The sequence below is a fragment of the Salmo salar genome, chromosome ssa25 (assembly GCF_905237065.1).
Source record: "Salmo salar chromosome ssa25, Ssal_v3.1, whole genome shotgun sequence".
NCBI lineage: Eukaryota > Metazoa > Chordata > Actinopteri > Salmoniformes > Salmonidae > Salmo > Salmo salar.
The window spans coordinates 29963468-29991342 of record NC_059466.1 but is presented as its reverse complement, the minus strand read 5'-3'; the positions used below and the strand labels follow the sequence as shown (position 1 = coordinate 29991342).

At 43.2% G+C, this 27875-nt stretch overlaps 2 protein-coding genes across 2 annotated transcripts in view; one reads left to right on the top strand and one right to left on the bottom strand.

Annotated features, from left to right (window-relative positions):
- Positions 1–27875, top strand: part of LOC106586540 (ephrin type-A receptor 6) — a 256053-nt gene that overhangs the window by 189537 nt on the left and 38641 nt on the right. The window lies entirely within an intron of this gene.
- LOC106586541 (apolipoprotein A-I) lies at positions 8334–10015 on the bottom strand. Its single transcript, XM_014173948.2, has 4 exons — positions 9863–10015; positions 9692–9745; positions 9341–9491; positions 8334–9210 (listed from the first exon to the last, which is right to left on the bottom strand). The coding sequence occupies exons 2-4, from the start codon at positions 9729–9731 to the stop codon at positions 8634–8636; spliced, it is 768 nt and encodes a 255-aa protein (XP_014029423.1). The 5' UTR covers positions 9732–9745; positions 9863–10015; the 3' UTR covers positions 8334–8633.

Below are 27875 nucleotides of genomic sequence, written 5' to 3'. Positions count from 1 at the left end.
GAAGACAAGTACATATATTCTTTGAGAAGGTGTATTTGTTGTTAATATAAGGTGAGGGTTAGAGGTGAGGTCAGGGTTAAAATCACATTTGGGTGAATGATCCCATTACAAACCAACTCAAGTTCAAGTTTGTTTATTCGGCATATACACGATATACACTGAGTGTACAAACAATTAGGAACACCTTCCTAATATTGAGTTGCACCCTCCCCTTTTGCCCTCAGAACAACCTCAATTGGCCGGGGCATGGACAAGGTGTCGAAAGCATTTCACAGGGATGTTGACTCCAATGCTTCCCACAGTTATCAAGTTTGCAGGATGTCCTTGATGGTAGGCCATTCTTGATACAAAAACCCAAACTGGTGCACCTGCACCTACTACCATACCCCTTTCAAAGGAACTGATAGAGGCTGTCTTCCCCATCCACCCTCTGAATGGCTAACATACACAATTAATGTCTCAATTGTCTCAAGGCTTAAAAATCCTTATTTAACTTATTTAATCCTCCCTTTCATCTACACTGATTGAAGTGGATTTAACAAGTGCCATCAATAAGGGATCATAGCTTTCACCTGGATTCACCTGGATTCACCTGGTCAGTCTATGCCATGGAAAGAGCAGTTTTGTACACTCACTGTACATGGAGTACACAGTGCAATGAAATGCTTACTTGCAAGTTCCTGTCTCGACAGTGCAGTAGCAATAGAATGAAACAAATGGGTAAAGAAAGAGTAATAAAAAAATAGTTTTTTGCTCAATGAGATAAATATGGAATAGTGTCTCTCTTTCTCTGTTCCAGCACTCCTGACTCCCCCCAACCCCAGCCATAGTATAGTACTGTAGTGCATTAGCCATAGTATAGTACTGTAGTGCATTCACTTGTACAACAGATCAGTGGCATGTTGTCCATTAGTGTTGATGAAAGGTAGATGTACCAGCCTGTCTGTCTGTCTTAAGGTGTGTGGAGATCCTCTGACTTCAACAGGTGTGTGTCCTGTTCCTGCTCACATCTCTAACCTCTAACCTCTACCTCCCCAACCCTCAGATCCCCTCAGAGAGAACAAAGCCCTGCACTGGGGTTGTACGTGTGTGTAGAGTTGATCTGACTGCTGTTGCTCTCAGAAATGAGAGGGGTCAGGGGTTAGAGGTCAGTTGGTGTCTGAACCACTCTGAGGTAACAATAGGAGACTCTCCAAACTGGGCGGCAGGTGGTTAGAGCGTTGGACCAGTAACCGGAAGGTTGCTGAATCGAATCCCAAAGCTGACAAGGTAAAAATCTGTCGTTCTGCCCCTGAACAAGGCAGTTAACCCACTGTTCCCCGGTAGGCCATCATTGTAAATAAGAATTAGTTCTTAACTGACTTGCCTAGTTAAATAAAGGTTACATTTTAAACAAATAAAATGACCCATTGTGCTCATATGCCGTCAATATTATTACAGTGGATTTTTTTATTTAGGTAATTTAAGCTGTATTCTGCTTCTTTTAAAGAATGATAAATTATCTGCTTTTAACTTTTTAAGAAAAAAAATGAAAACGTACATTACTATTATCTATTCAAAGCTCTTTTGAAATGTTTGGTCTGCTACCTTTATGGACCCGTAGCCTCCCTTGATGTTCGCAGTTTTAAATGAACAGACAGCCCACTCCACCTTCTAACCATGCCTTGACTTTGAAAGCTGATATTCAAATAGGTCTGAGTGTATTTCCGGTTCTGCAGAGGGAAGGTGTGTTTGGCTGTATGAGATGACAGGGGCTTCTTTCAGTGTGCATAATGTTGTTTGCTCCAGTGTGTATCTTTCCCAAGGAGAAATCAAGGTTAGAGCACAGAGCTCTAGCACAGCAGAGATCTGGTTAACTCTACTTCTGTGTGTGTGTGTGTGTGTGTGTGTGTGTGTGTGTGTGTGTGTGTGTGTGTGTGTGTGTGTGTGTGTGTGTGTGTGTGTGTGTGTGTGTGTGTGTGTGTGTGTGTGTGAACCCGTTGTTGTGTGGTTGAATTAAAGAAGCAGTCCTGGTTCTAATTTAACTAGCTTTAGTAACAACTCATACTTTTCTAGGTTTCACAGTTCAAAGCCATGTCCATTCTCTGGGTCTAGTCACATCTTCATCACTATGACAGCTAGGTCATCTGACGATAACCCAATCACTATACGACACCTGTCTTCATAAGGAGAAACTGTCTGTTAGAACACCCCCAGGAAAGGATGTTAACTGGGACAAATTCAGGATGTATTTTGAGATGCAGATGTCATAAAGTCAGAGTTCCTGAACCCAGGCAGAAAGTCATTGGGAATATAAACTGCTGTGCTTTCCCCAAAAAGGTCTGCTGAGAGATGGTGCACGTAGATGACAGCAGGATTCACACCCAGAAAATAGGCTATTTCAAACATTCATGTATTGATATAACCCAGAAAACTTCCCAAGCCCTTGCTTGCAGTGCAGTGTGTCAACTAGACTACGCCTCTGTGTTCATCCATTAAACTAACGCTGTATTTGTAGATATTAGTATGACTGAGTGGCTGTCTCAGTCTAAGTGGTTTGTATATTGGGAGGAGAACGCAGTTAAAATGCTGTGTGTGCACCCTTGCACAAAAACACATACTGAACACACTAACACAGGGAAATGCTGTGTATGTGTATCCTTGCACCTGTAATGAAGTGATTATGCTGACTAAGAGAGAACAGTGCTGTAGTCACACACACACACACAGTGCTGTGTAATGATGGTAGCTAACCTAAATGGCTTGGTACATCGCTGATACTTACCCTGGCAGGCCTCTGATATTGAAACCCCTAAACAGATCAGGGGCAGAGAAATAGGAAATAGTAGACAGTAATATGAAACTGCAAGCTCGCTCTACCTTCTGCAGGACGAGAGATGAACGTGTGAAAGAGGGATGAGGAGAAGACCAGAAGTCAAAACCACATCTGGAGTTCTATAATTGTGGATGAAACAGAATCAAGTATACAGAGATCTGGGTGGAAGAGCACCTCTGTAATAGAAAACTACTGTAGAGAGGACATCCAGGGTCATAGCACTGAGACGAACCAACCCCAAAGCCTAACAGATGCACGCAGGGAAACGCAGTCACACACACAGTCACACAAACACACACTCTCTCTCTCTCTCTCACACACACACACACACACACACACACACACACACCTCTCTCTCTCTCTCTCTCACACACACACACAGACACACACACACACACACACACTCTCTCTCTCACGGACACACACACACACACACACACACACTCTCACACACACACACACCACACACACACACACACACACACTCTCTCTCTCTCACACACACACACACACACACACTCTCACACACACCCACTCTCACACACACCCACTTCTCTCACACACACCCACTCTCACACACACACACACACACACACACACACACACACACACACACACACACACACACACACACACACACACACACACACACACACACACACACACACACACACACACACACACACACACACACACACAGGGAATAGAGTGTCCTCCGACTCTGAGTAGTAGTAGTTATTAGTATGAGATCCAGGGAATCAGAGAGAGGGGTTGGAACTGTGTAAAGAGTCCACTCAGGACTACTGAAGGACACAGCTGAAGGACTGGGAGGAGGCTGGAGGATATACTGTAAAGAGAAGGGAGGAGGCTGGAGGATGTACTGTAAAGAGCAGGGAGGAGGCTGGAGGATATACTGTAAAGAGAAGGGAGGAGGCTGGAGGATGTACTGTAAAGAGAAGGGAGGAGGATGGAGGATGTACTGTAAAGAGAAGGGAGGAGGCTGGAGGATGTACTGTAAAGAGCAGGGAGGAGGCTGGAGGATATACTGTAAAGAGAAGTGGAAGAGAGGAAATAGAGAGAAAGGGGAGAGGAGGATGAAAGCTGGTAGTGTAGAAGGACAGAAAATGAAATGAAGTAAAGAGAGGGAGGATAGAAGAAAAGAGAGGGGGATGAAGAAAGAGAGGAGAGAGAGGAGGAAGGTAGTAGTTCTTTAAAATAAACGAAGGATTTGATTCCAAAATGCAATAAATGCCAATTTTTCACGTTTTTATTTTTCATTGGAAACGAATGCTCATGGGTCCCTTTCTGTATGAATTATGGCTGTTCTCATATTTTTATAACATTTACTTTAGATGTGCTTTAGAATGTGTTTTTTGCAAAAATGAAATATCCTCACGAACCCAGTCATATATACACTGAGTGTACAAAATATTTCCATGACATAGACTAACCAGGTGAATCCAAGTGAAATCTATGATTCCTTATTGATGTCACCTGTTAAATCCATTTCAATCAGTGTAGATGAAGGGGAGGAGACAGGTTAGAGAAGGATTTGAAAGCCTTGAGAAAATTGAATTGTGTATGTGTGCCATTCAGAGGTTGAATGGGCAAGAAGGCTTTTTCCGTTCTTTTTTGGGGAAAAACATGTTTTTTGGGGTAAACAGCTAATTCCTGCATTTCAACACATTTTGCCATGGGGCAGAGAGAAAAATGTGCAGTTTTATAATGCTATTCTACACATTTTGTCAAAAGTCAGAGAAAATCGTGCAGTTTTAAGCTGATTTCCTGCAATTGTACACATTTTGCCATGGGTCAGAGAGAAAAATGTGCAATTTTAAAGCAAATTTCCTGCTACTACACATTTTGCCATGAGGCTGAGAGAAAAAAGTGTATATTCTGTTAACTCATACCCAAATAATGTTGTTGACTCATCCTATACCCATATTTGTGGCCAAAGCATAAGTTGGACCGTTAAAGCTAATTTCCAGCAATTCTACACATCTCTGGGGGGCCCCTGACCTCCAAGGGTTTACTGCATTGTTGGGTTGGAGCTTGCACTGTACTTGTGCACGTGACATTAAAACTCAAAACTTGAGTGTATATAATCAAAAAAGCTTCCCTTGATACAGTGTCTTGCGAAAGTATCCATCCCTGTTGGCATTTTTCCTATTTTGTTGTCTTAAAACCTGAAATTAAAATCGATTTTGGGGGGGGGTTGTATCATTTGATTTACACAACATGCCTACCACTTAGAAAAGATACAAAATATTTTTTATTGTGAAACAAACTAGAAATAACACTAAAAAAACAGAAAACTTGAGTGTGCATACAGTGAGGGAAAAAAGTATTTGATCCCCTGCTGATTTTGTACGTTTGCCCACTGACAAAGAAATTATCAGTCTATAATTTTAATGGTAGGTTTATTTGAACAGTGAGAGACAGAATAACAACAAAAAAATCCAGAAAAACGCATGTCAAAAATGTTATAAATTGATTTGCATTTTAATGAGGGAAATAAGTATTTGACCCCTCTGCAAAACATGACTTAGTACTTGGTGGCAAAACCCTTGTTGGCAATCACAGAGGTCAGACGTTTCTTGTAGCTGGCCACCAGGTTTGCACACATCTCAGGAGGGATTTTGTCCCACTCCTCTTTGCAGATCTTCTCCAAGTCATTAAGGTTTCGAGGCTGACGTTTGGCAACTCAAACCTTCAGCTCCCTCCACAGATTTTCTATGGGATTAAGGTCTGGAGACTGGCTAGGCCACTCCAGGACCTTAATGTGCTTCTTCTTGAACCACTCCTTTGTCGCCTTGGCCATGTGTTTTGGGTCATCGTCATGCTGGAATACCCATCCACGAACCATTTTCAATGCCCTGGCTGAGGGAAGGAGGTTCTCACCCAAGATTTGACGGTACATGGCCCCGTCCATCATCCCTTTGATGCAGTGAAGTTGTCCTGTCCCCTTAGCAGAAAAACACTCCCAAAGCATAATGTTTCCACCTCCATGTTTGACGGTGGGGATGGTGTTCTTGGGGTCATAGACAGCATTCCTCCTCCTCCAAACACGGTGAGTTGAGTTGATGCCAAAGAGCTCCATTTGGACTCATCTGACCACAACACTTTCAACCAGTTGTCCTCTGAATCATTCAGATGTTCATTGGCAAACTTCAGATGGGCATGTATATGTGCTTTCTTGAGCAGGGGGACCTTGCGGGCGCTGCAGGATTTCAGTACTTCACGGCGTAGTGTGTTACCAATTGTTTTCTTGATGACTATGGTCCCAGCTGCCTTGAGATCATTGACAAGATCCTCCCGTGTAGTTCTGGGCTGATTCCTCACCGTTCTCATGATCATTGCAACTCCACGAGGTGAGATCTTGCATGGAGCCCCAGGCCGAGGGAGATTGACAGTTCTTTTGTGTTTCTTCCATTTGCGAATAATCGCACCAAATGTTGTCACCTTCTCACCAAGCTGCTTGGCGATGGTCTTGTAGCCCATTCCAGCCTTGTGTAGGTCTACAATCTTGTCCCTGACATCCTTGGAGAGCTCTTTGGTCTTGGCCATGGTGGAGAGTTTGGAATCTGATTGATTGATTGCTTCTGTGGACAGGTGTCTTTTATACAGGTAACAAACTGAGATTAGGAGCACTCTCTTCAAGTTGGATGGGTTCCGCTGGTGTACAGCAATCTTTAAGTCATACCACAGATTCTCAACTGGATTGAGGTCTAGGCCATTCCAAGACATTTAAATGTTTCCCCTTAAACCACTCAAGTGTTGCTTTAGCAGTATAATTAGGGTCATTGTCCTGCTAGAAGGTGAATCTCTGGAAGTTTCAAATCTCTGGAAGACTGAAACAGGTTTCCCTCAAATGTTCCCTGTATTTAGTGCCATCCATCATTCCTTCAATTCAGTTTCCCAGTCCCTGACGATGAAAAACATGGGGGATGGTGTTCTTGGGGTGATGAGAGGTGTTGGGTTTGCGCCAGACATAGCATTTTCCTTGATGGCCAAAAAGCTACATTTTTGTCTAATCTGACCAGAGTACCTTCTTCCATATGTTTGGGGAGTCTCCCACATGCCTTTTGGCAAACACCAAACGTGTTTGCTTATTTTTTTCTTTAAGCAATGGCTTTTTTCTGGCCACTCTTCCGTAAAGCCCAGCTCTGTGGAGTGTGCGGCTTAAAATGGTCCTATGGACAGATACTCCAATCTCCGCTGTGGAGCTTTGCAGCTCCTTCAGGGTTATCTTTGGTCTCTTTGTTGCCTTTCTGATTAATGCCCTCCTTGCCTGGTCCATGGGGTTTGGCAGGTTTGTTGTGGTGGCATATTCTTTCCATTTTTTAATAATGGAATTAATGGTGCTCAGTGGGATGTTCAAAGTTTCAGATATTTTTTTATAACCCAACCCTGATCTGTACTTCTCCTCAACTTTGTCCCTGACCTGTTTGGAGAGTTCCTTGGTCTTCATAGTGCCGCTTCCTTGGTGGTGCCCCTTGCTTAGCGGTGTTGCAGACTCTGAGGCCTTTCGGAACAGGTGTATATATACTGAGATCATGTGACACTTAGACTGCACACAAGTGGACTTTATTTAACTAATTATGTGACTTCTGAAGGTAATTGGTTGCACCAGATCTTATTTAGGGGCTTCATAGCAAAGGGGGGGAATACATATGCACGCACCACTTTTCCATTTTTTTTTTGTATTTTTTTTTTAAACAAGTAATTTTTTTCATTTCACTTACACATATTTTGTGTATGTCCATTACATGAAATCCAAATAAAATTAAAGGTTGTAATGCAACAAAATAGGAAAAACGCTAAGGGGGATGAATACTTTTGCAAGGAACTGTATATCGAGAAAATAAACTTGTAAAACTATGTGCAATGTGATATTTGCACAATATGAGACAAATGGATTATGTTCATATTTATTTATGTATTGATACTTTATTACATGTAACTGTTTAAAACCCAATCGGGATGCTTTTCCTATTGGAGTTCTGTTGTTTGGGGTGGATATATAGCAGTTTGCCACAAAACAAGATTATTTGTCTCTCTAAAATAAAATGACCTTGCGATATATTTTAAACTAAGTCATGTCTGTCTTTTCACTAGCCCATGTCATGGTAAGACAGAAAAAGAATAGCTCTATCTTGTTCATAATGAATTTTTATTTCATGTCAATTTACCAATATTTCTGAAAATGAATATATCGCATTTTTTTATTAAACTCTTCGAACTTTACTGAGGCATGTTCGGTTTAATTCAGCCCTGTGTCTTAACAGCCTTTGTATTTTACACATTCTCCACCTCCAAATTCTCAATTTCTTCTACCTCCCCTGGCAGAGTGTGTGAGGGAGTGAGTGAGCGTGTTTCCAGAGTGGAGTGTTAGGCCTTTTGCATTATTGATGTTCACACTATTAACACATTAGAGAGGCAGTAGATCTTCCAGAGGCCTGCCGGTATGGAGACAAACACACACACACACACAAACACACAGATCTGCATGTAGACGTCAGATCACACATAACTTTATCAGGAGATGGAGAGTCCCATAACTGATACAGTGAAACAACATAATAGTGGTACCTAAATTTACATATTGCCCCTTTTGCACTTTGATGGAAAATGACTAATCAGTAAACCGTCCCTGTTATCAGGGTAGGATGAAGGTCAAGCAAATGCAACATTTAGGAACATTATTTATTTATTTAAGGTGACACAATCAGGAGCACTGATGCTTGGGTCTCCACATGACACCTTTTCACTGTCCTCTACGTCAAGGTTTCCCAAACTCTGTCCTAAACCAGTCCGATTACTGGATCTTCTTGGTGAAGGAGTCCCAGAGAGCAGCTAGTTGGGCCTTCAGGTCCTGGGCCAATGGGTCCAGCTTCTTCAGCTCCTCTCCATAGGGGGCCAGGTTCTGCTGGAGATCCTGAGTTCTCTGGGTCAGCTGTGTCTGGAAGCTCTGGGTCAGGGGAATCATGCTCTTTTGGAACTCTTCCAGGTTCTGGTCCATTTTCTGCTTCAGCTCCTCAGTGTAGGGGCCCAGCTGGGCCTGCAGCTGCTGCACACTCTTCTCCAGGCTTCCCTTCAGCTCCTCACTCTTCTGGAGTAGAGTGGTCTTCAGGGCGTCAGAGTCCAGGGCCTCAGCGTAGGCGGTCATGTCCCTTTTCAGCTCCTCCACCTGCCTCTGGATGTCTGCATTCCACTCGTCAGAGTAGGGCTGCAGCTTGGCTGTCATGGTGCTCAGGTCCTTCTCCAGACGAGCCTTAAGCTGCTCGGCCTCCTGGGAAAACTTTGCCAGCAGGTCCTGAGTCAGAGGAGTCACCTGACCACGCATGGCCACGGTGTACTGGTTCACAGCATCAGCACTCTCAGAGACCATGGTGCTATGGAGACAGAGAGAGAAAGGTCAATACAGAGGCAGAGTTATTGAGGTTAACAAACAGGTAGTTAGTTACTTAACAGTTGTTATGAAACACCATTATATCGTGTTATTTTCTACATATTGAGACTTACTTGACTTCCTGTGCCACCTCTGACTGTCGGATCTTCTGTAGGGTGTCCTCAGCGGTGAGTGTTGCCTTGGCGACGTAGTCCCAGAATGCATCTTTCACCATGTCCAGCTGTTGCTGAGACTGGTCCTGCCACAGGCCATTGGCATTGCACCCTGTACGAGAGGCCGGGGATTATTTCATTTTCACTCTAAACTGGAGGGTATTTCAGATGATACATTTACTCCTTTCATTGATATTACACTACTGTTACATTTAGTATTGTCAATTTCCTTCCTGTCAAAAATACAAACACTATAGCCAAGTGTTGATGAATGAAAACCTGAAAACGTATTAAAACGTATTCTCCACTCACCAGTGAAAACAGTAAGAGCAAGCAGCACTAAGACATTCATGACTGGGCTGTATGCTGTTAATTGGAGAAGAAAATACGATTGGTGAATGAAATATTAAAGTCAGTTTCTCATCCCAGATATTATTGTAGCCTATGTGATTACAAAATGCCTAGAGGCAGCTAGTGTCTTACCTGCTTGAGAGAGCTTGTGTCCTTGTTTCTGGTAGTACTGTGTACTGCAGGTATCAGGGCTGTGTGTATATATAGGGGACTGGCAATTGTAGTGAAGAACAAAGTCCAGGACTGAGTGTCCTGCTGTATGTCCTCTTGTCACATCGACTGCCACATCACATCCTCAGTACTCTGGGGACACGTTATGGGGACCCAGATGACCTGCTGACACCATCCATTTTAGGGTCATCATAACAACATTAGACATTACGGAACAGTTTCCCAGACACATATTAAGCCTAGTCCTGCCCTAAAAGGGCTTTAAATAGAGAATGCTTTGAAAATGTGTTTTACTCCAGGACTAAGCTAAATCTGTGTCTGGGAAAATGTCTCTGTAATTCTACGGTGTTACTTCATCTATAGGGGATGAAATGGCTGAAGAATTGGTTGATAGGTAAAAGCTGATTATTATGCACTTATTTGTATTTCAAGTATGTAATTCGGGTCTGACCTCTATCTGAACGCTATCTTCCAGATTAGGGGTGAAATTAGAGATTGATTAAATATGGACTAAATGTAGACTTGATTCAAATGTCAATAGAAATGAATGAATTACATTAGTCATGAGATGATGTGTTGGGAAACAAGTGGCAATGAAAATACGTATGGGTGACGAACTGATGACTCAGTAGACTCTGAACTTTCATATTGCAATGTCATATGATAAGAAACATCATCAGGTTAATGTTTGTCTGAAGTTCTCTTGTGGTCAGTATTTTGTCACGTAGAGATGCTTCTTGTTGTAAAATGTACACCAATCCTATCGCCCACCACAAAAACAAATCATAAAACTCTATATAGGGAGTTAATAAATCCAAAATACACATACATGTCACATACATGTTTACCCCAAATGCGTACATTAAATACATTTTTTGAATGAAACAAATATTTTAACTTCATATAGTCTGACAAGAACTTTGACCCCCAATATCTTTGTATGACCCAGTAGAGATTGTTTTGAGAGAAGGGATTGTATTTCCTTACACAACCAATTCCTACACTTAATACTCAGTCAGATAAAGCTGAATTGTTGCACTCAGCCTTTCAAGTGAAATTACTGATCAGAATTCATACCCTAATGCTATTGTTGTTTATGTAACCAAATTATCAAATTGGTAGTTGCTAAATGCTGACTCTTCTTTAAAAAAAAATGATCTTAAGGGTTTCAGTTCAATATATTTTCCAAGTCAATAAATTCAATTGATTCCTGATTCTTTTCAGTGGAGTCGGAAATAAACATAAACAAAGGCGCAGAGAGATCATCCATAGAAAAAGATTTGATGGAAAATACAATGAGTTCTTGCTTACTTTAATGGTGCTACCATATATAATGTGGAATCGTACATTCTATTCAATCTATTTCTGTCCACTCTCCTGAGAGTAGAGTTTCTGTAATACCACAAGGCTGCAGGGCCGTTCCACTGTTAATGATTGAGTGGAGGAATTCACAAATGAACAAAACTCAGAATAAAAACAACTCAGAGGCAAAAATAATGCTTGTGAGTGTAATGTTTGTGAAAATGGCTATATTATGGAGTTCTAACATATTTGTTGTGGCTGTTGTGTTTGGTTGTTTGTGTGATACACAAATCATCACAGAAACCATTGGGTCAAGCTCTTCAGCAACCTCAGCAGGCCAGACAACCTGCCCCTGCCTCTGGAAAGCAGCTAGAGCCCGCCGTGGCAGCTTAGCGATGCCATGTACAGCAGGGTTTCCCAAACTCTGTCCTGGCCCCCCTGGGTGCACATATTGGTTTTTGCCCTAGCACTACACAGCTGATTGAAATAATCAAAGCTTGATGATGAGGTGGTTATTTGAATCAGCTGTGTAGTGCTAGGGAAAAAAACTAAATGTGCACCCGGGGGGGGGGGGGGGGGGGGGGGTTAGGACAGAGTTTGGGAAACCTTGACGTAGAGGACAGTGAAAAGGTGTCATGTGGAGACCCAAGCATCAGTGCTCCTGATTGTGTCACCTTAAATAAATAAATAATGTTCCTAAATGTTGCATTTGCTTGACCTTCATCCTACCCTGATAACAGGGACGGTCAGTTGTTGGTGCTGCTGGCCAGGGATGCCACTCTGCCCCACCTGGAACTGGATTCAGACCCAGCACAGAGGAGTGTCATTACTGCCCTATTGGCTGTCTGCTGTCTGAATGAAGCACACAGCCACTCACGCACAAAACACATCTATCACCCTGTGAGTGTGTGTGTGTGTCTCTCGCCCAACCGCTCACGGAGAAAGCCCATCTATCAGGCTGTCCACCGCTCGCTCTCACGCCTGCATTACGGCCCTGACCTTTTTACCATCTGTCTCTCTGCCTGGGTATAGGCGGACAGGCTGTGTGTGTGTGTGTGTGTGTGTGTGTCTGTCGAAGGTCCCAGCACCCATGGAGAGCTAAATCTCATTCCCCAGCCTGACGGATGACTGCTGCTGAGAATGTAGGACACACACACATAGACACACACACACACTCAAACACTCACACACACAGACGTTCACTTTGCCCTCAAACTTGTGGTCTCACTTCATTTATCCTGCTCTGGAGGTGCGGTTGGTGAGAGAGAGACATGAGAATATGAAATGTATTCTCCCTGTAGAGTTACACTCTATAGTTTCAACACAATGATTCTGCTTACAGGGTGAGTAATCTGACTAGGGAGAGATCTGTTACACACCTGCTGTCATCTGAAGTCATAGACCTGATCTGAGGGCTGTGCTGCTTTCCTTGCCTATGTTCTAGTCACTACTCTTAATAAAACACTAACTTCAACAACGGAGAAAGGTTTTGAATTAGAACACTGAACCTAGTAGGAAAATAGACAGAGGAAAGCACAGAGCAACACCAATGATAGAGAGAGAGAAGGAGAGGGGATAGAGAGAGAGGAGGAGAGGAGAGAGAAGGAGAGAGGATGGTGATAGAGGAGAGAGGATAGAGAGAGGAGAGAGGATAGAGATGAAGGAGAGAGGATAGAGAGAGAAGGAGAGAGAGCCAGAGAGAGAATAGAGAGAGAATGAGAGAGGATAGAGAGAGAAGGGGAAAGGATAGAGAGAGGAGAGAGAGAGGAGAGAGAGAGGATAGAGAGGGAGAAGGAGAGAGGATAGAGAGAGAAGGGGAAAGGATAGAGAGAGGATAGAGAGAGTGGAGAGAGGATAGAGAGAGAGAAGGTGAGAGGATAGAGAGAGAGAAGGTGAGAGGATAGAGAGAGGATAGAGAGAGAAGGAGAGAGAATAGAGAGAGGATAGAGAGAGAGGAGAGAAGATAGAGAGAGAAGGAGAGATAGAGAGAGAGGATAGAGGGAGAAGGAGAGAGAATAGAGAGAGGATAGAGAGAGAGGAGAGAAGATAGAGAGAGAAGGAGAGATAGAGAGAGAGGATAGAGGGAGAAGGAGAGAGAATAGAGAGAGAATGAGAGAGGATAGAGAGAGAGGAGAGAAGATAGAGAGAGAAGGAGAGATAGAGAGAGAGGATAGAGGGAGAAGGAGAGAGGATAGAGAGAGGATAGAGAGAGAGGAGAGAAGATAGAGAGAGAAGGAGAGATAGAGAGAGAGGATAGAGGGAGAAGGAGAGAGAATAGAGAGAGGATAGAGAGAGAGGAGAGAAGATAGAGAGAGAAGGAGAGATAGAGAGAGAGGATAGAGAGAGAAGGAGAGAGAATAGAGAGAGAATGAGAGAGGATAGAGAGAGAGGAGAGAGAATAGAGAGAGAATGAGAGAGGATAGAGAGAGAGGAGAGAAGATAGAGAGAGAAGGAGAGATAGAGAGAGAGGATAGAGGGAGAAGGAGAGAGGATAGAGGGACAGAGCTGTGATTGGGATGCAGTGGTGGGGAAAAGGGATGGAGATAGAGGGAAAGAAGGATAGAGAAATGTGTGTATGGGGTGCAGCAGTGGGAAAGATGGAGCAGAAGATAGATAGGTGTGTGAGGTGAGGTGTGTGTGACTGTGTTGCAGTGGAGCGTAGCAGGCAGCAGGCCATGGAGTCATTGACAAGAGGTGAAGGGGACATGCTTCCTCATTCAGAACTATCCTGCTGACCTCTGGGACAGTGTGTGTGTGTGTGTGTGTGTGTGTGTGTGTGTGTGTGTGTGTGTGTGTGTGTGTGTGTGTGTGTGTGTGTGCGTGTGTGTGTGTGTGTGTGTGTGACAGAGCAAAAAGTCACCCTCCATCCTATTACAGTGATGTCAGATGATTGTGGTTAGATCAGGGTCTGTGCTCTCACAGCTCTCTGCCCTGATAGAGTCTTTCTGTGGCTTAGATTTAGCCCATTGAGGCAGTCAACCAAAGCCTTACAGTACCTGCAGGAGCAGACGGGCTATCGCTGGTGTGTGTACGTGCATGCGCCTGCGTGTGTGTTTGAGCCAGGGGATTTGGGCTTCTGTAGACAGCCACATCCTGGGATTTACTGAGAGCCAGACCATTGTCAGCAGAGAGAAAATCCCTCCGTTTCTTCACCTTCCTCTGTCTCTCCCCTCCTGTCACTCCTGTCACGCTCCACATTTTCTCCACTCCCTCTATATCTATCCTCCCTTTTCACCTCTTCTCCTCTCCCTCCCTTTTTTTTCCTTCAATTCCACCCCTCCATTCTCTTGCTCACTGCAGGCCCCTCCTCCTAAAGACAGAGAGGAAGCCTAGGCCTGAAAACGGTCTTGGCTGAACATCAACACAGTGTGTCAACTAACTTGTGTGTTAGGGAGAATCTGGCAGTGTGAGTCGATGATATTACTCTGACTATCAATTTACCAACATCCCCCCCCCCCCCCAAAAAAAGGCAAAACTTTAGAAATTACATTATGGTACTGTTGATTTCCCCTGCTGTTATGTTGGCTCCACGCTATGGAGAGATGGAGAGACCAATACTCACTAGATCTACAGCATGGGGAAATTAAGCGTGTGCATGTTGTTCTGGCAACATTCAGAGTTCTGAGAGCGAAAGAGAGAGAGATTGTAGCGTGAACACTGGAAGTTGGGAAGTACAGGGAGTGCAAATGTAATAATAAATAGAACATAGTACAAAACAAGAAACACGAAAAGCGTACAAACATGAAACAGTCAATAAGGCCTGAGGAAAGAACCAAGGGGAGTGACACATATAGCGGAGGTAATAAGGAAGGTGATGGAGTCCAGGTCAGTATCATGAGGCGCAGGTGCGCATAACGATGGTGGCAGGTGTGCGTAATGATGAGACAGGATATGGAGCACCACGAGAGTGGTTCTTTAAAGAGTTACCATCTCCGAATTAAACTAGGTCTTTACCTATCACATCTATAAACAGTCAACTTATTAATCATAACCTCATATCATATCATCATTCTGAACTGTCGTAACCTCCTTGCATCTGCAAAAACCTTACTTATGATTCAGTACTACACAAATTGATTTAATGATGTTTTTACTAGCTAATTAAATGGTAACACAGAATAAACATACACACATAATACGTTAAAAACAGGTCCCTAGCGGAATGACACAACATGGCTGCTTGTTACAAAAGTGATGGGGGGGTAGAGAGGGACAAAGACAGAAGCTACTCTCACTTACAGTAATCATATACTTTCCACACGAACCACCGACCTCTTTGAGTAAGAAATCGTGAATGTATTTACGTGAAATGTCTTGGTTCACCGGATCTCTCTCGGTGGACAGGGCCGCCTTGGAAAGGGAGTTGGACCTTTTCGCGGCATGCTTGCAAGGCTCTGATTGTCCAAAATGGTTCCAACAAGTCTCATACTTTTGTCCTTCTCTGTAGTTATCCGGTATCCGGTGACTTGTCATGTAGTCCTGAACCGAACTACAGAGTTGATTTTCCTTCCATTCGCTCCTGAAGATGCTTCTTTGAAGATAGGCTAGCCAGCCGGGTCGATGGTCCCCAGTGGGGTGATGAGAGTAGCGTAATACAATGGTTTGAGCAGAGTAGTAGGATGGTCCGACATAAATTCTCTTTCGAAGATACTTTACTTAGGACAGCTAATCAGCCATACCAGTGATTGTCCGGGAGGTGAGTTTATCGTCTCTACCTCTTGTTGAGATTCAAAGTTCAGACCACTTTAAACGTGCAGCTGCAGCTTGGCGCTTTTCTGGTCTGGTATGTTCATTTCTTTACCCACCATTTATTCAGGTAGTTCGAAAGGGGCAGTTCCGTCAGGCTGACACGCTCTCTGACCTCACTTAGGGGCATGACTTGTTACTTTCAAAGTTTATGTAAAGCAATTATCTCTTATAGCTCCTCAAATCACATCCCTCTCTTAACAAAAACACTTTAATCATTTTTCATATTACATGCACAACGCATAGGATGGACACTTCATACATGTAGTGGGTATACTTTCCAAGTTACAGTATTTCCTTTATAACATTTTTAATGACATCACAAAATAACAAACAAAATTACATTAGTGTTCTATAGATCGCCTCTGAGCATTCCCCACGTTCTATGTTAGAAATATTGTTCCAGTTTTGCTTTTGAACGTGTTAAAGTATCTTGAAACAAAGGACATTCCTTTGGTGAATATTGGAGAGGAAGACCTGAATCTTCTCTTCTTGATTTACAACAGGACATGGGTTGTTAATCCTCACCCGTTACCTCCCCCCTGCGGGTGAGAGGGGAACTGATTATTCATTGCAAACCTGATCTGACCTATTTGGATTCTCGTGGACAATCCTGACAGTGGTAATTAAGACGGATGGAGAGATCATTGCTCTGTGTTTCCTCTGAGCTGCTGAAAAAAGAGAAGAGCGACCTTTTGAGACACACCTGTCTCTGCTCTCACACACACACACTTCTGTCAGAGGTATTGCTGACTAAACTGAGCAGGAAGGTGCCAGAGGGAAGCTCTAAAATACATTTCCTCTCATCACATAAACGCTCCCTCTCTCCTTCCCCCCTCCCACTCTGTCTCTACCTCTAACGAATCCAACATCTCAGTTGCTGTGTTCTCTCTCACTTCTTAACTCTAAACTAGGAATTGAACTAGAGCAGTAAACACTACTCAAAGATGGTTAATTCAACCTCCCACAGAACCAAATTATCTGTTTGTATTTGTGACCGACCGGGTCGATTCGGTCTTATGTAGCAAAATTTAAATTGTGTTTTTTACATTGGATGAAAGTAGACTCAGCTAGAAAATGGTATATCATTCACTACAGTTGAGTAACAATGGGAAAGTAATTCTGCTTTGAAAGTTGATAAACTTTCTTTTGAGAAAATGGCCCTTGAATTTTTTGACACCTACTGGAGAGCTCTGCTTTGTCTACACCCATTCAGCATCGTTCACACCCTCTTAAGCTTTAGCTTCACACATCTCTTTAAGGATTCACATGCGAGGCTATGTACTAAACAACCAAAGATTTCAAGACTAAAGGCTGGTTTATACTATGGGTGTGTTCGTAAATTTAATCTGGAATGCCAGAGTGCGCTCTGGGTGTTCGTAAACTCAGAGTGTTGTCAGATTGTCAATTTGGAAATTCAGAGCGTTTCGCTCACAGAGCGTTCGGAGCGCACACAGGACACACTGGCCAAGGAGTAGGGTTGATCCAAGCGTTCTGACCTCACAACAGCAGTCAAGCACCCAAGCTAGCTTGCTAATGTTTGCTAGTTTGCTAGCTACAGACACAAATGAGAGAACAGGTCACTCTGATCATTTTACTCGCCCTAGCAGAGCTGGTTAGGCTGTTTTTATTTTATCCAGAGCGTTGGTGACTGAAACTGTGCTGCAGAAATTTGGCAACAATTTAATGACGCTTTTTTGGCAACGTTTACAGACACCGGCCATATTCAATGGGTGTTGAGCGTTCGTAAATTCGTCAGTTATTCTGCACTCTGGCGAATTTACCAGCTATGTCTATCGACAGTTGTCGCAGTGACTGTCACGGGTGTCGTAGGGTGTAGACCAAAACGCAGCGGGAAAATGTATACTCATCTTCTTTTTATTTAGTGAAGAAGGAAAACACAAACAACGTATACAAAAAAACTAACGAACTGGACAGTCTCGTCAGGCACACAGCTAAACAATAAACAATCTCCCACAAAATCCCATGACAAACACACTCCTAAATATAGGACCTTCAATCAGAGGCAACGATAGACAGCTGCCTCCAACTGAAGGCCCCAACACCAATTAGCTAAACATAGAAATACAAATGACTAGACTGAACATAGAAATAAACTAACATAGAACAATAACCAAAACCCTGGACTAATAAATCAAATACCCCTCTACATACACAACCACCCTGAACCATATAAACCAAATACCCCCTCTACATGAACACATACACAAACACACCCTGAACCACGTAAAACAAATACCCCCTGCCACGTCCTGACCAAACTATAAGAACAAATAACCCCTTTACTGGTCAGGACGTGACAGTGACATCATAAACATTCTATTGAAATAGTTACTTGCATAGTGGAGTCTTTTGTTTAGACACGGAGCTAGCAGGCTAAACAATGAACCATAATCCCAACTCATAACGTTACTACCCTATATGAATCTGCAGGTAGGTAATCAACCAGGTTCAATGTTAGCTAGCTAACATTAGGCTATAACTTTAAATGAAAACGACTTTCTGACAAAATTAAAAACGTGTAATATCTTAAAATATAGCTAGCTAGACTATTTCACCCGTATACCTGGATGGACGCTTCTCCCTCTCTGTCATGGATGCTATGGTTGCCCTTAGTTTGAAGATTAAATCCGGAGAGAGGTGTTTTATATAACATTTACCATTCCTCTCTCAACTCAGTTTCAGGACATGGTCACTCATGGGGTGTGTGAAATTAAACCTAATAATAATCTGTGCCTTTAGTTTGCATGTGATCTGGCCTACTGGGACTGAGCTTGGATATTATGTTGAGGAAATTGCAGTGTCACTAAGCTAAATCACAGCTTACCAAAGACTGAGTTTGGGCTGCTGGATGTGTGTTTATGTGTGAAATATCATCATACATATGTTCCTAGTTTCTCTCTCTGGTGTTCTGTGCACTGTAAGCTTGTGGGGAGCTGTTCCAGCTGGTGCAGTGTATTCTACACTTAGAACTACTGATCCAAACTAGTGACCTACGTCAGTTTCTATTGTAGTTTTGTAATCACACTGAAAACCTATGTAACAGTTGTATTCAAAGTCGGGGTCGTGACCCCAACGAAAAATGATGAGTACAGATTATTGTATGGGACAATATACAAATGTTTTTGTGAAAGATAATTAAAAAAAGGCAATTTTATTGAGTTTGAATAACACTGCTGTGGACCAACCGGCTATGACCATGTCTATATAGTTCCAGTCCATATAGCCTTATAGTGTTACTATGACTCCAGCTCTGTACTCTGATGACCTCCATCCATACAGTTCATCTCTGAAGTGATCTACTGGGATAGGCTGTGCTGTGATAACCCAGCTAGTTCATCATCAGACCTCTACACACCTGAACCTGAATCAACCCTCTTCTCTCTTCTTCTTCTTCTCTCATCACTCTGTTCTCTGGCCGGGGTGGTCAATCAGACAGGTTGAGAGACACACACAGACTCAACAGGAACCTCCCCTGTTATCAGAGAGAGAGAGAGAGAGAGCGAGAGAGAGAGAGAGAGATAGATAGATAGATAGGTGTGTGTGTACATGTGTGCGCACGTGCGTGTGTATGTGTGCGTACAATGTGCGGTGTGTGTGTGTGTGACAGGGCATGCTGTGGCAGCTTGCTGCCTGGCTGGGTGATTGTCCATCAGAGATCCTGTCTGGATTATAAAACCAATCAGAACAGAGTGATTGCTGCAGCCAGATGGTGATTGGATCATAGCCCACCACCGCTGCCACACTACCGCCAGGAAAACAGAGTGGGAGGGAGGGAGGGAAAGAGTTGAGGGAGAGACAGAGGAAGGGAAAGAAACAGATGAGGGAGAGATTGAGACAGAGGAAGGGAGAAGAGAGGGAGAACCAGGCAGAGATACAGAGAGATGGAACACATAAAGAGTATGTAGGCTATTCAATATTCTCCTCATGCTGCCTATAGAATGTGATTTAGCTCAGTCCGACACTCACTCACAGACATCTACTTTGAGGAACAATGTTCTTGTCTGGGATAGAACCGTTTGGTTAGTTTTGATAGAATGTCTACTCATCATAGAGTTTGTGTGTGAAATCGATGTGTGAAATCATCTCACTTCATTCTAGTCAGAAGTGATGTCTACTGATGATGTGATATCTATCTAGTGATATATAATACTTGTCTTTCTGGAGAGACAAATGTGCTGCCTGGAGCTGAACTTCATAGAACAACCAACAGAAATCAGTTATGAGATGATGATTAGTTCTCTTATATCCTAGCTACAGTAGACAAATACTGGCCACCACGCTCTTCTGCAGTAAGTCAGAGTAGTAAGTACGGTAGTACTCCTGTAGTAAGTGAGAATAGTAAGTAGTACTCGTGTAGTAAGTCAGAGTATTAAGTAGTACTCCTGTAGTAAGGCAGAGTATTAAGTAGTACTCCTGTAGTAAGTCAGAGTATTAAGTAGTACTCCTGTAGTAAGTCAGAGTAGTAAATAGTACTCCTGTAGTAAGTCAGAGTAGTAAGTAGTACTCCTGTAGTAAGTCAGAGTAGTAAGTAGTACTCCTGTAGTAAGTCAGAGTAGTAAGTAGTACTCCTGTAGTAAGTCAGAGTAGTAAGTACAGTAGTACTCCTGTAGCAAGAGACAAAGATAGACTCTCACACACACACACACACACACACACACACACACACACACACACACACACACACACACACCTCATACACACGCATACTCCTGTACTCACATATACAGTTGAAGTCAGAAGTTTATATACACCTTAGCTAAGTACATTTAAACTCCGTTTTTCACAATTCCTGACATTTAATCCAAGTAAAAATCCCCTGTCTTAGGTCAGTTAGGATCACCACTTTATTTTAAGAATGTGAAATGTCAGAATAATAGTAGAGAGAATGATTTATTTCAGCTTTTATTTCTTTCATCACATTCCCAGTGGATCAGAAGTTTACATACACTCAATTAGTATTTGGTAGCATTGCCTTTAAATTGTTTAACTTGGGTCAAACGTTTCGGGTAGCCTTCCACAAGCTTCCCACAATAAGTTGGGTACATTTTGGCCCATTCCTCCTGACAGAGCTGGAGTAACTGAGTTAGGTTTGTAGGGCTCCTTGCTCTCACACACTTTTTCAGTTCTGCCCACAAATTTTCTATAGGATTGAGGTCAGGGCTTTGTGATGGCCACTACAATACCTTGACTTTGTTGTGCTTAAGCCATTTTGCCACAACTTTGGGAGTATGCTTGGGGTCATTGTCCATTTGGAAGACCCATTTGCGACCAAGCTTTAACTTCCTGACTGATGTTTTGAGATGTTGCTTCAATATATCCACATAATTTTCCCTTCCACATGATGCCATCTATTTTGGGAAGTGCACCAGTCCCTCCTGCAGCAAAGCACCCCCACAACATTTACATTTTACATTTACATTTTAGTCATTTAGCAGACCCCCTTATCCAGAGCGACTTACAGTAATGAATGCATACATTTCATCCATTTCATTTCATGCTGCCACCCCCGTGCTTCACGGTTGGGATGGTGTCTTCGGGTTGCAAGCCTCCCCCCTATTCCTCCAAACCTAACAATGGTCATTATGGCCAAACAGTTCTATATTTTGTTTCATTAGACCAGAGGACATTTCTCCAAAAAGTACGATCTTTGTCCCCATGTCCAGCTGCAAACCGTAGTCTGTCTTTTTTATGGCGGTTTTGGAGCAGTGGCTTCTTCCTTGCTGAGCGGCCTTTCAGGTTATGTTGATATAGAACTCGTTTTACTGTGGATATAGATACTTTTCTACCTGTTTCCTCCAGCATCTTCACAAGGTCCTTTACTGTTGTTCTGGGATTGATTTGCACTTTTCACACCAAAGTACATTCATCTCTAGGAGACAGAACTCGTCTCCTTCCTGAGTGGTATGACGGCTGCGTGGTCCCATGGTGTTTATACTTGCGTACTATTGTTTGTACAGATGAACGTGGTACCTTCAGGCGTTTGGAAATTGCTCCCAAGGATGAACCAGATTTATGGAGGTCTACAATTTTCTTTCTGATGTCTTGGCTGATTTCTTTTGATTTTCCCATGATGTCAAGCAAAGAGGCACTGAGTTTGAAGGTAGGCCTTGAAATACATCCACAGGTACACCTCCAATTGACTCAAATGATGTCAATTAGCCTATCAGAAGCTTCTAAAGCCATGACGTCATTTTCTGGAATTTTCCAAGCTGTTTAAAGGCACAGTCAACTTAGTGTATGTAAACTTCTGACCCACTGGAATTGTGATACAGTAGGTTATAAGTGAAATAATCTCTCTGTAAACAATTGTTGCAAAAATTACTTGTGTCATGCACAAAGTAGATGTCTTACCAACTTGCCAAAACTATAGGTTGTTAACAAGAAATTTGTGGAGTGGTTCAACCTAAGTGTAAGTAAACTTCCGACTTCAACTGTATATTCACACACATTCATACACACATACTCACAAACACACAAAGCCAGTGGAGCTGTTCCATGTATACAGAGACATTAAACACTGGACTGTTTATTTTATACTGTGTATTAACATAATGTATTCTTCACATTCTAATTATATCTACTACTGCGCATTACAATGTTGTTACACTTTTTATACACATACGCATATTTATATACTGGTTCTTGACATAGCTCACTGTAATATACACTGAGTGTACAAAACATTAAGAACGCCTTCCTAATATTGAGTTGCACGCCCTTTTGCCCTCAGAAAAGCCTACATTTGTCGGAGCATGGACTCTGCAAGGTGTCGAAAGTGTTCCACAGTAATGCTGGCCCATATTGACTCCAATGCTTCCCGCAGTTGTGTCAAGTTGGCTTGATGTCCTTTGGGTGGTGGACCATTCTTGATACACTCGAGAAACTGTTGAGTGTGAAAAACCGGTGCACCTGGCACCTACTACCATACCCCGTTCAAAGGAACAAAAATATTTTGTTATGCCGATTTACCCTCTGAATGGCACAAATACACTATCCATGTCAATTGTCTCAAGGCTTAAAATCCTTCTTTAACCTGTCTCCTCCCCTTCATCTACACTGATTGAAGTGGATTTAACAAGGGACATCAATAAGGGATCATAGCTTTCACCTGGATTCACCTGGATTCACCTGGTCAGTCTATGTCATGGAAAGAGCAGGTGTTCCTAATGTTTTGTACGCTCAGTGTATCTACAGCTTTGCATATCATTCTTAGTTGAACTTTTTGGTGTATATACGCATAGATTGCATTTTGATTACTCTTCCAGTGTTATTTTGGTTTTTAACTGTAATTGTCCTGGCATATTTTATGATTATTATTGGTGTACTTGTCTGACATTTTTACTGCACTGTTAGGAGCTAGTAACTCAAGCATTTCACTGCACCCGCTATAACATCTGCTGAACTGTGTATGTGACCAATACACTTTGATGTGATTTGATTTGAAATACAGAAGAGAGTGCCTGATGTCTAGCTGTGAGTTAACAGGTTGTTAGTTAGTATATGTGTGAGGTACAGTCAGCAGGTTTGTTTTTTCTCTAGGGGCAGTTTGGAAGGGCCTGGGCAGTGTGGGCATGGGCATCTGCTGCTCCTGCCCCTTTCTAACCCTCTATAACCCTGTTGGTGCCCCTGCTGTGGCAGATGTGGGTCAAAGGGCAGAGGGGGAGAGGGGTGTGTGGGGTGAGAGAGGTTGAGAGCAGCAGCTGGGCTGTGGAGAGGGAGGTAAGATGTTGCAGTGAACCTGTGTGTTTATCTGCATGCAGAGTAGAGCAGTACCTATTTACCTGCAATACATTAACATGGACAACAGCAGCCTGAGGTAGACCTAATGGGCTGGGGACAAAGTCACACAGCTAATATACGCTTTATAAAGAGGAACTGGGTGGAGGAAGGAGGGAAAGCGAGAAAGAGATATGAGTCCATGTGGATGTTGGTGCAATATTGTAATTAGTATAATCCCTCTCAAGGACTTTCATTTTTAGCGATTACAAACTCAGCAAAAAAAGAAACGTCCTCTCACTGTCAACGGTGTTTATTTTCAGCAAACTTAACATGTGTAAATATTTGTATGAACATAACAAGATTCAACAACTGAGACATAAACTGAACAAGTTCCACAGACATGTTCCTAACAGACATTTAATAATGTGTCCCTGAACAAAGGGGGGGTCAAAATCAAAAGTAACAGTCAGTATCTGGTGTGGCCACCAGATGCATTAAGTACCGCAGTGCATCTCCTCCTCATGGACTGCACCAGATTTGCCAGTTCTTGCTGTGAGATGTTACCCCACTCTTCCACCAAGGCACCTGCAAGTTCCCGGACATTTCTGGGGGGAATGGCCCTAGCCCTCACCCTCCGATCCAACAGGTCCCAGACGCGCTCAATGGGATTGAGATCTGGGCTCTTCGCTGGCCATGGCAGAACACTGACATTCCGGTCTTGCAGGAAATCACACACAGAACGAGCAGTATGGCTGGTGGCATTGTCATGCTGGAGGGTCATGTCAGGATGAGCCTGCAGGAAGGGTACCACATGATGGAGGAGGATATCTTCCTGTAATGCACAGCATTGAGATTGCCTGCAATGACAACAAGCTCAGTCCGATGATGCTGTGACACACTGCCCCAGACCATGACAGACCCTCCACCTTCAAATCGATCTCGCTCCAGAGTACAGGTCTTGGTGTAACGCTCATTCCTTCGACGATAAACGCGAATCCGTCCATCACCCCTGGTGAGACAAAACCACGACTCGTCAGTGAAGTGCACTTTTTGCCAGTCCTGTCTGGTCCAGCGATGGTGGGTTTGTGCCCATAGGCGACGTTGTTGCCGGTGATGTCTGGTGAGGATCTGCCTTACAACAGGCCCACAAGCCCTCAGTCCAGCCTCTCTCAGCCTATTGCGGACAGTCTGAGCACTGATGGAGAGATTGTGCGTTCCTGGTGTAACTCGGGAAGTTGTTGTTGCCATCCTGTGCCTGTCCCGCAGGTGTGATGTTCGGATGTACCGATCTTGTGCGGGTGTTGTTACACGTGGTCTGCCACTGCGAGGACGATCTGCTGTCCGTCCTGTCTCCCTGTAGCGCTGTCTTAGGCGTCTCACAGTACGGACATTGCAATTTATTGCTATGGCCACATCTGCAGTCCTCATGCCTCCTTGCAGCATGCCTAAGACACGTTCACGCAGATGAGCAGGGACCATAGGTATCTTTCTTTTGGTGTTTTTCAGAGTCAGTAGAAAGGCCTCTTTAGTGTCCTAAGTTTTCATAACTGTGACCTTAATTGCCTACCGTCTGTAAGCTGTTAGTGTCTTAACGTCCGTTCCACAGGTGCATGTTCATTAATTGTTTATGGTTCATTGAACAAGCATGGGAAATAGTGTTTATACCCTCTACAATGAAGATCTGTGACGTTATTTGGATTTTTACGAATTATCTTTGAAAGACAGGGTCCTGAAAAAGGGACATTTCTTATTTTGCTGAGTTTACCTAATACAGATGTAGGATCTTAATTTGATCACTCTTTTGTTGCTAAGAAATTTGTAGTGTATTCAAGGTTTAAAAAGGCTTCTGAAGTTTGTAATTTCCACTTTAAAATGTCAGACTTGATTTTTCCTAACGAAAAATGTAACAATCCATACAAAAAATGTCTGTTAAATATAATTAGAATTCATATAAATATTCACATTTCTTTTGCTGCAGGATTATTGCTGTAGCAAACTGGCACAAATTAAGATCCTACATCTGGCGCAGCGGTCTAAGGCACTGCATCGCAGGCACTGCCTCACTACAGACCTGGGTTCGATCCTGTATCACAACCGGGTGTGATCGGCAGTCCTATAGGGCGGCGCACAATTGGCCCAGCGTCGTCTGGGTTAGGGCAGGGTTTGACCGGGGGTGCTTTACTAGTAGGCCGTCATTGTAAATATGAATTTGTTCTTAACTGACTTGCCTAGTTAAATAAAGGTTCAATAATAAAAGTAACAGCTCTGTAGTTAACTTCTCTGTATCTCTCCTGTAAGAAAATCAGTCTTCAATAACCCTCTTCTCTGTATCTCTCCTGTAAGAAAATCAGTCTTCAATAACCCTCTTCTTTGTATCTCTCCTGTAGGAAAATCAGTGGTAATAATAGCTAGTCTTCAATAACCCTCTTCTCTGAGAGAGAGAGAGAGAGAGAGAGAGAGAGAGAGAGAGAGAGAGAGAGAGAGAGAGAGAGAGAGAGAGAGAGAGAGAGAGAGAGGCAGAGGCTATTAGTGTTTGACATGATTAATGCCCAGGTTTTTATCTGAACCCTCTCCCCTGCAGAGATCATTTCCCTACACCTACCTAGTGACGGGACTCATTAATACCCAGTGGTTAGATTCATAGTCCTGGAATTATGATGGATATCTCACAATTTCAAAAGTTTCTCTTTGTAACAATGGAATGATTGTCTTCTTTCAATCTGTGTGACTTTGTTTGTTCGTGTATTTTCAATGCTAGTCACAGTTAATCAATATCCAATGGCATTACACTATTGTGTCTTCAAGCTACTTCTTGCACTACTTGTGATACATGGCATATTTGCACATTTCAATATAAGCCATACTGTATAATTCAAACTATGTTGGTATTCTTTCTGCTTTACAGAATGCTCACAGTGAGTTGTATAACAAACAATAATCCGGTGTGCTGTTTCTGCAGTTCAGCTTGGTGCAGTTCTATCAGTAACACACTCTGTTTACCCTCAGTACACACAGACCAATAGAGAGAGAGACTGTTACCCAACACTACAGTACACAGAGGGAGATGAGGCAGAGAGAGAGAGACAGAGAGACTGTTACCCAACACTACAGTACACAGAGTGAGATGAGGCAGAGAGAGAGAGAGACAGAGAGACTGTTACCCAACACTACAGTACACAGAGTGAGATGAGGCAGAGAGAGAGAGAGAGACAGAGAGACTGTTACCCAACACTACAGTACACAGAGTGAGATGAGACAGAGAGAGACAGAGAGAGAGACAGAGAGACTGTTACCCAACACTACAGTACACAGAGTGAGATGAGACAGAGAGAGACAGAGAGAGAGACAGAGAGACTGTTACCCAACACTACAGTACACAGAGTGAGATGAGGCTGAGAGAGAGAGAGAGAGACAGAGAGACTGTTACCCAACAATACAGTACACAGAGTGAGATGAGGCAGAGAGAGAGAGAGAGAGAGACTGTTACCCAACACTACAGTACACAGAGTTAGATGAGGCAGAGAGAGACTGTTACCCAACAATACAGTACACAGAGTGAGATGAGGCAGAGAGAGAGAGAGAGACAGAGAGACTGTTACCCAACACTACAGTACACAGAGTGAGATGAGGCTGAGAGAGAGAGAGAGAGGCAGAGAGACTGTTACCCAACAATACAGTACACAGAGTGAGATGAGGCAGAGAGACAGAGAGAGAGAGAGACTGTTACCCAACACTACAGTACACAAAGTGAGATGAGACAGAGAGAGACAGAGAGAGAGACAGAGAGACTGTTACCCAACACTACAGTACACAGAGTGAGATGAGACAGAGAGAGACTGTTACCCAACACTACAGTACACAGAGTGAGATGAGACAGAGAGAGAGACTGTTACCCAACACTACAGTACACAGAGTGAGATAGAGCAGAGTGGCAGAACGGGCCAGCTATCTAGCTATTTATACTGTTGATACTGTGCTGCAGTAGTGTTTTGAAGAGCTCATGTTTCAATTGTTTAACAGACCTGCTATTTATACTGTTGCTACTTCCCTTCCTTCCCAGCACTCCTGCTGTTCAGCTGAACACCTCAGAGAGGAGAGGAGCGGAATTTAGAGGAGAGTAGCGGATAGGAGAGGAGCTTAGAGTAGAGGAGAGGAGCTTAGAGTAGAGGAGAGGAGCTTAGAG